Source organism: Heterodontus francisci, chromosome 24, assembly GCF_036365525.1.
Source record: "Heterodontus francisci isolate sHetFra1 chromosome 24, sHetFra1.hap1, whole genome shotgun sequence".
Classification (NCBI taxonomy): domain Eukaryota; kingdom Metazoa; phylum Chordata; class Chondrichthyes; order Heterodontiformes; family Heterodontidae; genus Heterodontus; species Heterodontus francisci.
This window is the reverse complement of record NC_090394.1, coordinates 52,544,823-52,560,507: the sequence shown is the minus strand read 5'-3', so window position 1 is coordinate 52,560,507 and position 15,685 is coordinate 52,544,823. Positions and strand designations below refer to the sequence as shown.

Here is a 15,685-nt window from a genome sequence, read left to right as displayed (position 1 = left end):
AAAAGTAGTAAAGTTATGTTAAACTTGCATAGGACCCTGTTCAGACCTCATTTAGATTACTGTGCACAGTTCTGGTTTCCATACCCATAAAAATAAAGAGAAAATCTGGAGAAAGTGCAAAAAAGATTTACAATGATGACAACAGAACTGAGAGATTACATTTATCTGGAAAGATTGAACAGGTTGGGGCATTTTTCTTTGGAAACAAGAAGACATAGAGGTGACCTGATAGAGGTCTTTAAAATTATGAATAAGCAGGGTTGAAGTGGATAGAATGTTTCCATTTGTGGGAGAATCCAAAACTAGGGTCCATAAATACAAGATAGTTACTAATAAAACCAATAAGGAAATAAGGAGAAATTTCTTTACTCAGAGAGTGGCTGGAATGTGGATCCCCTGCCACAGCAAGTCATTGACGCCAATAGTTTTGATGTTTTTGAAAGGAAATTGGCTGAGTACATGAGAGAAAAAGGAATAGAGAGATATCCTGAAAGGCTGAGATAAGATAAATGGAATGGGAGGAGACTTGTGGAGTATAAGTACCACCACAAACTTGTTGGGCCAAATGGCCTGTTTCTGTGCTGTACATTCTCAGTAATTATAGGTTCATTAGGCAAAGCTGCATCATCTAATGCTGTAATTACTGAAATGAAGTAAACTGGTGTGGATACTGACAATTTTTACATATTTGCTGGGAAATGCTTTATTTTTGTAAGGATGTAATTTCCCCATGCGTAAAATGCTGAGAGCAAATAATGAAAGCAGAGAGAGAAAAAGAAACATGTCAAAGGCTTGTTAACAGCTTGGCAATGTGTGAAATGTTGTTAAAACCTGTTGAAAAGAAACAGTTGGAACTTTCCTCATGGATGAATTAATTTGAAATGGGAAACAGTGGGGGTAATTTTGACTTCGGGCAATTGTAAAATGGATGATATCAAGAGCAACTGCCTGTTATACATCTCTCCTGATTTTCCAATGAAATCAATGGGGGAGATGCATAATGGCCGGCTGGTCAGATATCACTTGTTTTATACTATCACAGGAATTCAAAATTACTTGCATCTATTCAGGGCTTTCAAACAGAGACGAAGCTGTCCAAGTCTCAGCCACACAATCACAAGCAGTGCGACTCCTTTTGCTGAGATGCCAGTGATAATCTCACTGCCATTTCTGACTTGTTTTCTGCTGTCCTACATGGGTTATATTGGCATCATAGTCCCCTAGGCAACACTTGACCCATATTATCAGATCTAACCAGCTTCAATTGAGCTGCAGCTGAATATCAAGTCCAAGAGATATATCTCCTCACTCTGTGATATTAGTGAGGAATACATTAGCATATTTTTACGAAATCCCTCTTTTGTTCTTTTAATGAAAATATTCTTTATGGTTATCTAGATATTTTTCTCGTACTCAGCATCAAGGACCATTTCTATAAGTCAGCCCCCACTCCCTCCAAATCAAAGTGTAATCTTTTCATACATAAAGGGGTAAATCTTGACTTTTTGCGATAATGTAAAATGGTCAATAGAAGTCAATGGAAATGAAAAATCAGGAGAGATGTAAAAGCAGCTGCTAACTCACTTTCACCCAATTCACACTGCCGAACACAATCAAGATCTACTTCAAATATAATATTACGCAAGGTTGCACAGAAGCTATTGTTACTGTGAATTGCTGGTTGGAAATGATTCAAATCCTCTCAAAACATTGCCACCAGGAATGGTCTCACAATGGAGGTGTGTACAGACAGCAAGAAGAGCAGGAAGATCAGGAGGAAGGAGCTGAAGAACATCAGGAACTTCAGGTTGTGGGGACGTTTCATAATCTGCTTTTTTTCGCGGACTGCAAATGACTGAAATATTAATCAACTGTTTGGTTTAACCATTTACATCAGAAAAAAGTCCTTTTTTGTTCTTCATCCTATGAGCTGCATATTCTCCCTTTAAAAGTGTTCAACTCAATTTTCTAATCAGTGAATTGACTGAAAGCATCTCATAATGAAAGTGATGTGTATTGATCTTTACTCTGCAGGGTAATGTTTAAATGCACTTTCTGTGTATGTAGTATCTGAGTGCTTCTGATCTTTAACTGCACTAAACCTCTATTCAATGGATTTTCCTAGTCTGCTTGCCAGTAACTGTGACTCATGCTCTTATGCATAGATATACACCTCAACATGGTAATACTACATATTAGAGAATGCACATGGAGATTACTGTGCTTGATTCGTGATGCTCCCAATTTGCAAGCCATCTATATGGATATTCAAGTGTGTTATGAATCGGGCACATTGACCTTCACACCAGATCACTGAGTGAGAGTCCATGCTAGGATTAGAGTCTCACAATTGCAGGGCTACGGTATCTGTGGACATGTATTTCGACCTCAGTGAGATCATTACCGTTAAACTACGAGATATGCACCCCAGACCGATTTAAAGAATTACACAACAAGATTTCACATTTGATGACTTTTATTATAACACTTCTGTGAGGACTTCCAAGCTAGACATCCATGAATAAGAGGATTCCTGGTGATGCTTTGGTCTTCTACTTCTCTGCAAGCTTCAACTTTCAAAACAGGCTCATATCTTTGCAGCCTTTTGCTGTATCAGGCTTCCTAGAGCAGATGTCCCCTCTCTCTCTCTCTCTTGGTCACCACTGCTAGTTTCCTCTCTCACTGTCTATCTGCCTTCAGAAAATCTGTTAAATTTATCTGAAATGAAAAGTTAATAGCTTATTGTCCTGTTCCAATATGCAAAGTGTAGAAGTCTGGTTTCACAAAGCCACCTGGGCCTTCTATTGTTCCCAGGTATTAACAGCTGCTTGGTACGTTTGCATCTTCAGAATCATTGACCTGTTGTTTACGACCCAAAAGTCTGGGAGGGTGAAACCCATTGTTCTTCAGGTGTTACCCCTTTAGTCTCTTTTCTTTTTCCAAAAAGGATCTCTGATCTGTGTTCTCTGTTGTCTTGGTAACCCAGATTTATGTCTTGTCCTTTAGCAGAGTGGATGTGAGGTCACCTGACTTCCTGGACTCCATCTTAAATTTTTAAAAATCAAAGTTTTTAAAACATAATCATATTACAAAGTCCTGCGATCAGAACAACATGATTTAGATGAAGTGCCAGAAGTTGGTGTCCACTATTCTACATGTGATTCAGCATACCTTCTGGCTAGCGTGTTACATTCCTTTGTAGCTTCATCAGTGCCAATATGGTACTATGGCTTTAGCTGCTGGGGTGCCCTTGCTTCCAGAGCTGCCCCTAGGAAAACACTCGTACAAGACGTGGTACTGACGCAGAACTGACACTAATGCCTCTGTCACTCAGGTGTTACTGGCCTGCAGACACATGCCACTGCTGGAGGGCATCTCCTCAGGATTCTCACCCATTGCTAGAGGATAGAGGAGAATGCTTTGATAAGGTTCCACGATCTCTCTGACAGATGCCTGTAATCCTTCATCAATTTATTCTATGGTCTCTAAGTAATTCTGATTGCCATTGCAATTGGTACTAATCCATTGTATGGTAGATAATCATCCTTTCAAGTACAAAAGAAATGAAGTCAAGAGACCTTTCTATATGATTCACATGTTCAATAACCTTTTTAATGGAATGCAGAGTGATTAAACATCCCAATACAGGAGCTCTGATCAGGATCAACCAGTTTGGAAGATACCTACCCTCTGCGCTTTCTATCCCTCTTCAGTCCCCATTTCCCCTGCCCTTCCTAATATGGTGCTGCACAACACCGAAGGACCAAATTTAATTCCATTCCACTCTTTCAAGTTGGGAGGGTTAAAATCATTCTGTCAGTATTTCCTTCTGCCGCACACACTGCAAATCTCAAAATGCTGTATTATGTTCTGGTGCTTAATGAAAATGTGACAGTAACTATGTTGCTCTGGTTCCTGCATGATTATCTGTGAAATTGGAAGAAAAACATTTAAAAGTACATGAAAGTACTTCTTCAATTCACTCAAGACTTTGAAAGTAATGAGCTGTAGAACTGTTGTATTCAGTCTGATAGCACAGAGACTGCAAAGCAGGAATATCAATTCTGTATATTCCAGCTGATCTGCACCTTTCTCTAGCCTTCTTAGAGCAGTGTTTTTGCCATCTCTGGCTGTCAGGGACTTGAATATATTAAGACCCCTTTATCCCAGACTAATTAGAGGAGGGTGAATTCAGCAAGACTCTTGTTATTTTGCATTCATTTTCAGATACCATCATTTATGCACAATACAAATGTCCTAGGAGCAGCTTTTTAAGAGGTTCTACCTTCATTGGGACATCTTCGCTCCATTATATCTGTGTGAGTACATAACTACGGTTTTCAATGTGTAACTTTGGAGTGCCTTAAGCTATTGGCAGGGTTTTTGACTTCTGCACTCACTGGCCAGGAAGTTTCCATTCACTCATTTTAATGGGTAGAAAAGTGTAGGTTAAAGACTGAAGAAGCAGGAAATGCCAGCCACTTTTCCAAATGCATTTACAGCCACAAGAACACAAGATTACAACAATGGTTTGAACCACAAAGGCCCCTTAGCCCATTTGACATAAGCTGTCCAGAATACCAAGCCTGATTTCTGCCTCCAGCTGTTTCTTCAATCAATTTAACATCCTCGCTGCAACCACCTACCCTGGCAAATCATTTGCCAATTCAATGAAATATTCAGTAAAATCTGTCCTAATTTCACTCCTCACAACCATAGAAACATAGCAACAGGTATATAGGGACGTAGAAACAGGAGTAGGACATTCAGCACCTCAAGCTTATACCACCATTCATGGCTGATCTGCGTCTTAACTCCATCTACCTGCCTTGGCTTCACAATCCTTAATAAATATGATTCAGTCTTGCTGCCCTGATATATCTGAGAGTATTATTTGGATTTTACTTCCTCCATCCCATTAAGTATTGTCTTTATCTCTACAAAATCATCTCTGAGATGTCTCCTTTTGAGACTGAAAAGCTCCAACTGATCTACTCGTTACTTACAGTTCAATCCTCTGACATGCGTTGCTATCCTCTGCACTATTTTTAAGATCTGAATGGCCTCCTTTTGTGATAGCAGCCAGAATTGTATGTAATATTCCTGGTGCAGCCTGACCGGAGTACTCTAGTGGCCCAGGGTGATTTCTAGAGATTTGAACCCAGCTTATTTGGCAGCATATCTGAACACAATGTTGATTTCTTTGGTGCCGTCTCACACTGGTTCAACATGGTGAGCAATAAGTCAGTGTACAACCTTATGTCTTTTTCAAATTCCCCCATGACAGGTTCTATTCCACTGATGAGCACATGTGCCTCATATCTTCAATATGTGGTACCTTGGATTTGTCCAAATTGAACTGTATTTGCCATTGATCACCCAGGTGTAAAATCTGACAAGCTCCCTTTGTAATATCTTAGCTGCATCCTCTGAGTTCATAGTCCCGCTTGGTGTACTGCAAATTATATTACCTCAAACTGCGACTATAAATCCAGGTCATTTGTGTATAATAGGAACTGAAGGGTTCTCAGAGGTGTCCCACACCTACCTTCTCTCATTTCAGCCTAAATCTCTTCATGACTAACTCCTTCTTCTTTCCCTTTTTCCGATTTCTGCACCATATTGACATTTAGGCCGAGATTTTGTGTGAATCGGTGAGGAGGAGAAGACAGGGCTGGAAGAGGATGGTGCTGACATTCCCCCACCAATCCCCGATCTCGTGCTGGCCGGCCAATTAACAGGGGCAGGTGTTTGGGGGGCGGGTGACCATTCAGCAGTGGGAGGTGGGAACTGAGGTGGCAGCTGCATTGCCAGCTGATGTCGATGGACGTGCTGGCACCCTTTTTAAAGGCCTGCTTCAGACCTGCTTCGGTCAGCCCCTCAAGACCTCCTGCCAGCAGTGCAGCCTTGTGAGAAGGCCAAGCGGTCAGTGAGGCAGGCATAGCGAAGGCCAGCAGGGAGAGGCACAGTCTTTGATGACACTGCCGCTCCGACTTCTGCAGGTAGCTCATCCTCTGTCTGTACACACTTGCTACAGGCACTGGTGCCTGCTCGTGGTCCCCTCTGTGGCCTTCTGCCACTTCCATATCCTGGCATTGCCCCTGCAGGTGTCCATGAGATTGCTGCTGTCCAGATCCCTGTGGCTGCACCTCCCTCCCTCCTAGATTTTACTCCTCGCTATAGAACCCGCCTCCTGAGTGGACAATGCCCATGACAGGTGGACATTGCTGGTCTGAAGGCCACTCTGCCATGTGCTTCCTACAAACACCCCAACCAACCCCCTCTCAGCCCCCTTCCTCTCAATGCACCCACATGCCAGCAGCCAGATGACACGATGGAGGCTTGACCACAAACTCCTGGTACTTGATCTCCCCCACCTCAATGCAAATAGCCCTGACCATGTTGCCCCAGCCTTCCTGTGAAGGCACGTTGTCTCACCCCAGAGCTGCCGAAAGCAGCACTGACCCCAGCTGCTGCCCTGTTTCCATCCTGTTATATCTGCCGGGGCCCTGACATCCCGTGGCCCCCATGCACTCACCAGAAAATTCAAATGGGCCCGTAAAATACCACTCAGTTACATCTTTAAGTACCTTAACTACCTCTTAATTGCCATTTTTCCTAAAGTGCGTGCCATTCACATTTGATTTGCAGACTGCCACTGGTAAAATCTGGACCTAGCATGATGACGTCGGACGACTGTGCTGACACCACCCCACATGATGTTTGACTCCTCCCCACCTCTCCACAACCACCACCCCCCCATGGGGAAAGCCCAGATAAACCAACCTCTGTGATGAATAGGTACAACTTACAAATACAAATGGGTGAACTTTAATACTCATTTATAAATGAGGAAATTATCTCATACTGTGTTGACAGTGTGCTACTTAGAGGATACTGTCATGCCCACGCAATCCAAACTTATGAACTATAAAATGAACTTATGAAGTAAACCTGAAATGGACACTTTACATGTAAACAAAATGGAGTAAGAGGTCATGTGACCTTCCTTTCCTGACATTGCATGTAGAACTACAAGAACCCTGAGCTAATTTTCATTCTGGACAAGTCTTGGAAAGGTCATAAAAGTACAAATGACCTTTCTGGATATATCCCTGAGAAATCATTAAAATGCAAAAGACCTTTTCTGTTGCAATGACTGCTTCTCTCCAACTGATTGGTTTAACAGTATTGTTGCAGACATTTTGACTTCAAACTCAAATTCCAAAGAATGGGTGCGAACAGCCCTACTTTATCAAGGTGAGATAGGGATGAATGGCACCCGGACTCCATTGTCTAACAATGGCCTCACCATCAGAAACCATTTATGAGGACACTGGAAAGAGACACTATGGTCACATGACAGATACTAGGGACTGGATTTTGTCCCCAGCCCGACGTCGGGTTCCATGGCGGAGGAGGGGGACAGAGAATTGCAGCGGCAGCTGCTGCCACGGAACCTGTCGCTGGGATTGCTGAGCCCAATCTTCCCAGCAGCAGGGAAGCTCCATGGAGGCCCTTCCACTGCTCTGTGATGGGACCCAAGTTAGCATAGTTAAATTACATATTGGCATGACTTAAAATGCAAACCGCAGCGACCTTACCTTCAGTTCCCGATCTTCAGTTCAACATGCGGCATTCACACGCCTTCACTTTCCCATCCAGGGAAAGATGGTGCCACCGAGGTGGGGAAGGGGTGAACTCTGCACTCTGATGAGTATGAGGGGGGTGGGGGCAGGGGCGAACTCTGTATTATGGTGCACTGTTTGCTGGGCTGACAGCCTTTTAAAAATAGCGCCAGCAGCTGCTCCCTCAACAGGTGACACCGTGAACAGCACCGCCAAGGCCGCCCCCCGCTGCATGATGGGGCGTGTGGGTAGGGGGGGTGGGGGTTGGGGTGGCCACCGTCAATATGTAAAGTGGCTGCGTAATCACAGTGGTGCGGCGGTGCAGGTCCCGTGAGTGACGGCTGCCATGTTCCGCGTCCACCGCTGCTCCCGGCAGGAGGACTACAAAATCCAGCCCTAGGTTTCTGATAAGGAGCTTTAATAAAGGTATATTCTGGGCAGATAAAGGCATCTAAACAATCGAAGAACAAGGACACAGCCTACAGCCATTGACCTTTGGCTGGAATATAACAAGAGTAGTCTGCAACAGTGCATCCATCTTCCTAAACCTCTCAAGTCTTTCTTCACTGAACAAGGGAAAAGATTACCTGCACAGTTTCAAGTCTTCATCCCAGGGAAAAGCAAGTTTAACAGAGGACTCTTAAATCATCAGACCTAACGCATGCTTACTTTATGATCTGTATCTTTTCTTGAGTGTGCGTGGATCTGTATGAGTGTGAGTGTGTGTGCTGTTGCATATATTTCAGGTGTTGTGTAATAAATATTTATCTTTCTCTTAAATTTACGAGAAAACTTGTCATTTGTCTTTTCTTGACAATTAAAGTACTTGGGGGTTAAAAACACCTTTCTAAAAAAAAAAGTGTCTTCAGTCAGTGGAAAGGTGAGAAAGGGTAACCATCCCTATCATCTCTCACCTGTCCATAACAGTATTGAATGGCTTACCAAGTTCTGCAGTTGCTACTTCCATTAGTGAGGCTGACTTTACAGGCACAATGTCCCAAGACCCTACGCCAGTTGTGCAGTCTCACATGCAACAACAACTTATTGGAAACTCATGGATGCACTAACCATGATTTTCCATCTATTGTGTAGAATATCTTAAAACAGAATGGCATCCAAAAATTACATGTAGGAACATTAGTTTCAAAAATTGTTTATGGCATGGAAAAAGAAAACTGCAATATAATGAATTATCTATAAACAAGGGAGGCATGTGTGATTAACATTAAAACTATATGCAGGTAACGGGATCCCACAACAAAAATATATATGAAGGGAATAATTCATGTTCTGACAAAAAGTCATTGACCTGAAACATTATTTATTTTTATTTTTATTTAGAGATACAGCACTGAAACAGGCCCTTCAGCCCACCGAGTTTGTGCCGACCAACAACCGCCCATTTATACTAACCCTGCAGTAATCCCATATTCCCTATCACCTACCTACACTAGGGGCAATTTACAATGGCCAATTTACCTATCAACTTATATAAACTATCAATTTACCTTTGTTCGTCTCTCCGTAGATTTTGCTTGACATGATGAGCATTTCCAGTATTTTCCTTTATTTATTTCAGATTTCTAGCATCTGCATTACTTTACTTTTAGATGTTAAAGTAACCTTGTTTCCCTTCATTAATAATGATTAAATTACTTTTCTTAAATCTGGAGAACAGGGCAATTTGTCTTGTAACGTCACCATTTTTACCACTTTTAAAAGCATCTCCTAAATGGTCCATAATTAATTTCCCAGGAAAAACACTTTTTATTTGATATTATCTTACAGAAATGCATATCCTAGATGGTTTATATATTTTAAAACATCATACCACTGTTCTGCCGGAACCATATCTGCACACAGTCCTCCTCTTCCTGTATTAACTGGATCCCATCATCAGGTTGGTTGCCATCCCAATAATTATAGTCATATGTTGTCCCATCGGTCCACTCAAAATCCCCTTCCTGCCAAGAATTTTGAAAAGCATTTTGAAGACCTTCATTCATTGACTTGGCTACACAATAAACCACTGTCTAAAAAATAACAGGGCAGAGAATCCACAGTCCTTTTGGTGCACTCCCAAATTAGGTCAGGACCCAGTTATAATGGGTCCTAGTTTTACACTGGCCATCCTATCGGATCTTTTAAGGTACATAACCTCTGTGTGCCCCTTGCAAGACTAGGACGCACTGGAGTCAGGTACTCCCAACACCGAGGGTTCTTGTGGCACCAGCCTTACAGGACTCTGGGGTATCCTTGGCAGCCTGTACGTCCAGTGAAAGCAGACATAGCACCCATTTCCCTAGAGGAAGTGGGCTAACCTACCATGTAGCCTGGGGCCCCAAGTAATGCAGGGAAACAATATTTTATACTAAGGCCCCACACTAAAGGGCTGCGATGGCAGAAAATCATCTTTCTGGTGGGATTCAGGAGTCATAGAGAGAACTCTCGTAATGCCACAAAATTTGACCATATCTCAGCATTTATGGCATGAGGTGCTTCCCAACCCAGCAGACTTTTGGTCCCAATTTCTTTAGCTTCTTATTTTAAGTTGCTATGCTAATACACAGTACAATACTCTGAAACCACAACACTGAGTATTACTTTCTCAGTAGGTTCTCTATTTTGAAGAGAATTACCTTTAATTGTTCTAACAGCATTATAGAGAAGCAACATATTGATGGTTAGCTAATCAACCGCACTTCTAAAAATCCTAAGAATTTAACTTAGGAAGCTAACTTAAACCAGTCCAAATAACACAATAAAGATCTCACATTAAAATTAAATAATGAATGGATCATCACAAATTGGAAATCAGTCCTATTTAATGATACAGAAAGCTTTGGGCTAAAAGTTTGATTCCGCCATTAGCAGGCACAGGGATCGCAAGCGCGATTACCCCGCACTCAGTCAAGGTGAGGCAGGCAACATGCAAACATGGTGCTGCCTGCTCATCTCACTGATTGTGGCATGCAGTCCAATGTGAGACACGCTGCTGGCTGGCTGCATGCTCAGCAGGGGGCCTAGGTGCGTGCAGGGCTAGCACGATTTACAGCTAGCCAGCCCTTCTTAAAGGCAGCTTGCTCCTCTTAAAGCGCAGGTGCATTCAGGCTGCAGCAGCTCGTGGGTCAGTGCATAAAAGGCTTTGAGGGAAGGAATAATACTACCGAGGGAGCAATAGGCCAAAGAGAGGGCTCCCAGGTTTTCTGATGTGGTGCTGGAGGCCTTAGTCCAGGAGATAGGACAGAGTTGAGAGGTCATGTTTTTGCAGGAGGCCAGGAGGCTCTCAAGGCATACCCTGGGAAGGGAATGGCAGAGGTCGCCACAGAGATGAATTCCAGGAGTCTGGCTCCAAGGACCTGGCTGCAGTGCTGCAAAAAGTTCAATGACCGCACACATGTGAGCAAGGTGAGTGAATGCATCTTCACATGACATCGCCTACCCACTGCACCACCAACCTACACACTGGTCAATGCACCACACCCCTGTCACTCATCCATCTGCAATCTCTAGCAGTCAGGACTCATGTCTAACATTCAGATGCTGCACCTCGCCCTCACACACTTACCAATGCTGCAAGCCTCACACCCACATCTTGTAGCTTCAACATACTTCCAGCATACAGGCACATCCCGCAAACATATTGCAACACACTCACTGACACTCTTCCCTTTCTCTTTGAGGACAAGATCACACATAACAGGAAGGAGTAGCAGAGATCCGGCAGGGGCCAAGTCCGCCTGCATCTTCTGACCCCTCTGGAGGAGATGGTGCGCCACATTATAGGGTCAGCAGTGACTGAAGCCATTGCATATGGCATCACCAAGAACATTCAGGATGATGGTACATTCCTGCCATATGCACCTTCTCAAATTTCACTTCTCCCTCATCCTGCTATCTGCCATGAAGTGCACGCTGCAGCCATTGTGAGCATAGACCTCTTGTTTTCCACCCCAACCCACCACTTCCTCACTCAACCCCTCCCTTCTGTATTTCTGCTTTCAGATACCCAAGACCTTCCACCTGGCCAGCCTAACCATGAAGGGCGCAGGCAAGAGCAGACGTCTGATGAAGAAGCACCATCACTTGATCTGAAACTCGCAGCCACAAGCTCAGATACTATGCGTATGTTAAGAGGGTAGTGTAGAGGTGGGATCTGTAGGTGGTAAGTCACCTGGTACAAGTAGGCTGCAGTCAGGCCAGGGGGAAAGAATAGCACATGTGCCAGAACACCAGAGGGTAAGGTTGCAGATGAGCTCTGCTGCAGTGGACTCAGATGAGGATTTTGATTTAGCAATGTCCAGAAGAATGCTGATGGCAATGTGCACAGAGATGTTTGGTACATTGACAGGCCTGCCACACAGCCTCTTGTCACTGTCAAGGAGCAGAGAGGAGTCCTGCTCCAACTTGGCGCAGGGCTTTGCACAGAGTTTGGAGTCCATCCTTTCCAGTATGGAAGTGATGGAGGAAATTGATTGCAACATAAAATTTGCAAGTGGATGACCTAATGGATGTACTATCTGTGCTAATAAAATCACTAGAGCATTCTGATATTCAGTTCACCCATCTGATGAATATATCGAATGGATTCCATCATGATTACAGTGATGTGGGATGTAAGAGATGATAATGAACAAAAAAGTGCATTTTTGGTTTTACCTATATTTTTAACCATCACATTTTCAAAATGGAAACTGGGCCTATTTCAAAACAACAGCTGGTGTCATCTTGGCTGACAGTGACTGGTCTTTGATTAGAATTAAAGATGCTTTGAAACAGAAATTGATTATGTCTAACCTCTATTGAGGGCAAAATCAAGCTCAGATATTTAATATGCCTCATCCACACCCACATGTGGTAATTTTCTGAACTTTGTGGTTACTGATTGTAAACATCAATAGTTTTGTTCAGGCAACCAGCTTTGCCCAGCTGCAACCAGCAGCTGAATTTTATCAACCCTTTGGGGACGGGCTGGGTGGTGGGAAGGGTGGCAAAATGGTGCACAAAGGCGCAGGGGGGTGCCCGACATCTTCCCATCGCCATGTCATTTTTCCAGCGGGGGGAAGCTAGCAGATCAGAGGTCAATTGAGCCACTTGCCACCTCCATGGGCATTTTTCTCCACATTGGGAGGGCCAGCCACAGCGTGGGGAGAGTGTCCAGTGAAACCTGGCAGCATGCCAGTGGACTCCGGGGGCACTCCAGGCTATGGCCACCCCCGCAGCATTGGCACTGCTTGCCTGTTGCCCACCAAAGTGGGATCACCTCCTGCTTTTGGCCCCAGCATAAGGACTTCTGCCGCTTCAGAAAATTCTGTTTATATTTCTCCAGGGCCCAAAAATTAAGGCCTAAGTGTCCATTCTTCAAAGGAACAGATAGTATATAAAAAATAACTTTTTTTTGTGAGTTGGGTGTTGCGGGCATCTTGCTATTGGGGTGTCATGCTAGGCCCCCACCTGCCAAGAATGAGGCACATCAATTTTGTCATGAACATTGATTTTTAACTGTTGTTGGAGCGAGGAAATGACCTGTTAAACAAATCAGCTGTGGCTGAAAAAAAACGTTTGCATACTAACAGACATCGAAGGTGAGGAAGCGCATGCCAGGGCCTGCTAAGGAGGATACAATCCACAAGGGCCAAGACTGGATAGACCAGCTGGTCACATGACTACCTGGCTGTTCCAGGGTTTTCTTTTGAACTGGCCACAGAGAGTTTCAAGACAGAATGTCTGTTTGCTCCTGAACTGAGATCTCTCCTGTCTGCTCCCATCTCTCTCTCACAAGCCTCTGAATCCAATGAAGACACATGAACCCCAAGAGAGAAAAGTCTCCTACAGCAAACAAGGTTTAAGAAGAATACTGGGCCCCAACGAAAATCAAGATATACCTACAATCATGGACTCTACAGTGATCTCGAAGAACCGTAACAAAAACTCTTCAGATATTGCCTCAAACCTTTCCACTTTATTTCTTCTGCTCTGTTCTGTCTCTATTTGCATGTGTGTATCGCGTGTGCATGCTAACATGGGTGTATCATGTATCCATAGGCATTAATCAAATTAGAGTTTAAGTTTAATAAATTTCAAATTTTTCTTTTTTAAACCTAAGAAAGCCTGTTTGTGTTAGTTTCTTTGCCTTATAATTGGAAAGTAGTGAACAAGGATTCACCAAGTGGGAGCTAAAAACATGGTGTGTTTAAAATTAAACCCTGTTACATTAAGACCAGCTGAAGGCTGAAAGGGAACCTTAGACCTCTTTCTCACCTGGTCGTAACAGGGGTGTTTGAGGATATATAAAATTTTGTAAGCTAGTGCTTATGTAATTCTTCCAAAGATGTTGGGCTGGAATTTACAGCACCCTTGACGTCAGGGGTCGTGTTGGGGAGGCCCTGAAAATGCCTCCGGGAGAGGCCCACCATGAGCCTCGAAGCCAGAAAGGCTCGGCCCCATATTGCCAGCGGAGGCAAGGCCTAGTAGTAGCCCCCCCCACCCCACTCAGCAATGGGAGCCAAATATACATATTTAAACATTGCAAATTACTGAATTAAATACTTACCTGCTTCCGCCATCCATTCCGTTGCCATATTGGAGCTGGCGGCCAGCACTTCCGTGCTGTCGAATCTCCCTTCGTTGATATAAGGTGGAACACTGGTTGGGAGGGGGCAGCAGCTAAGTTTCTCAGTACAGGCAGCGGGAGTGAAGTCGGGTAACACTAATTTCATTGGTCAAGGGGGTTGTGGGAAGGGTTAAAGATTAAAGTTTGTGAACTTTGGGGAGGGGAAAGGTCAGGTGCACAAGGTAAGTATTTTGGGGGTGATAGGGCAAGGAATGAATTATTTGGTCATTGCAGGGGTGGGAGAGGGACATGTTTTAATTTGTTTGAATAAATTCTGAGTGACTATTTCTTTAAAAATTCAAATTAAATGCAAGGGCTTGAAGCCCTTTAAAAATGGCATTGGCACCTGCGCAATGGTGCCAGATGCCATTGCCAGGGATGGAGCACCCGCCCCCTCCACGTCATTGGTGGGGGGGGGGGGGGGGGGGAAACGGTCCGCCCCAGCCATGTAAATGAGCTGCCGTATTTAATATCATGGTGGCTCTGTGGAGTAAAGCCTGCGTGTGCAGGCTGCCATTTTTACAGCGGCGACGACATAAATTCATCCATGTTTTTTTCTAAATAGCAAGAGCCTGTACGTCTTTCTATAAAGCATGCCATTGGCAAGGTTAACTACAATGGAATTTGTTGGACTGATTTATTTGGTTCACCCTTTATGAATTGTCTCCAGTCCTCAAGTACTATATTGTGTACTTTAACACCCCACCTTGCTCCTACAAGTAATTCTATTTGTAAATAAATATGACTAATAGAGAAGTGCGTTAAATAAGTGCGTGGCTAATATATCATAAATTAATTCTCGTCCTAAATTAATTTGTGTTGTGAAATCCTGTGTTCTACTGTTAAAGTTTTACTGTTAAAGTTACATTGCTAACCCTAAGGCATGCTACTCCCAATCATCTATGCTCTACAATTGTAGTTTTTGGCTCATAGGGAATGTAGGCTTATATCGAAACTGCAATTTGCTGAAAGCACAAATAAAATGACTTGGGAGAGAGCCCGAATTGTAACCAAGCAACAAAACATTGATTTTTCAGTTGTTTTTGAGAATTTGATTGCAGGAGCCATTTTAGTTGAGCAGCTTAGATCCCCTTGGTAGCTGTGTAGTTGCTCAAGAAATGTTGGTTGTGCATTGTGGGATTTTCTGCAGTGGGCAGTTCAGTGGAACATAAGTGTTAGAGCTTAAATGGTGGGTATGTTTTGTCCAATGTATAGTGAAAGTGCTATATAAATCAAGCTGCATAGACATAATCTCCCTGATTAAATCCAACTCTCAATATAAAAATGTTCATAGTTTTTGATTGCAACTTTACAGATCAATTACGCAGGCCCTCTTCATCCCAACCCTTGAAAACGCTGCCAAATAGAAGCAAAACATATTAAAAATACCAAATTGACATTTTGGTTTTATTAATCAATCCCCGGGTGGTGTTGCAAAAATATA

The 15,685-nt window shown here is 43.4% G+C and overlaps 1 protein-coding gene across 1 annotated transcript in view; it reads right to left on the bottom strand.

Annotated features, from left to right (window-relative positions):
* clec19a (C-type lectin domain containing 19A) overlaps window positions 1-15,685 on the bottom strand; it is an 81,828-nt gene that overhangs the window by 14,364 nt on the left and 51,779 nt on the right. Inside the window, exon 4 of the mRNA XM_068056771.1 lies at window positions 9,460-9,592. Within this exon, the coding sequence (XP_067912872.1) occupies window positions 9,460-9,592 (133 nt within the window). The remainder of the gene's footprint in view (window positions 1-9,459; window positions 9,593-15,685) is intronic.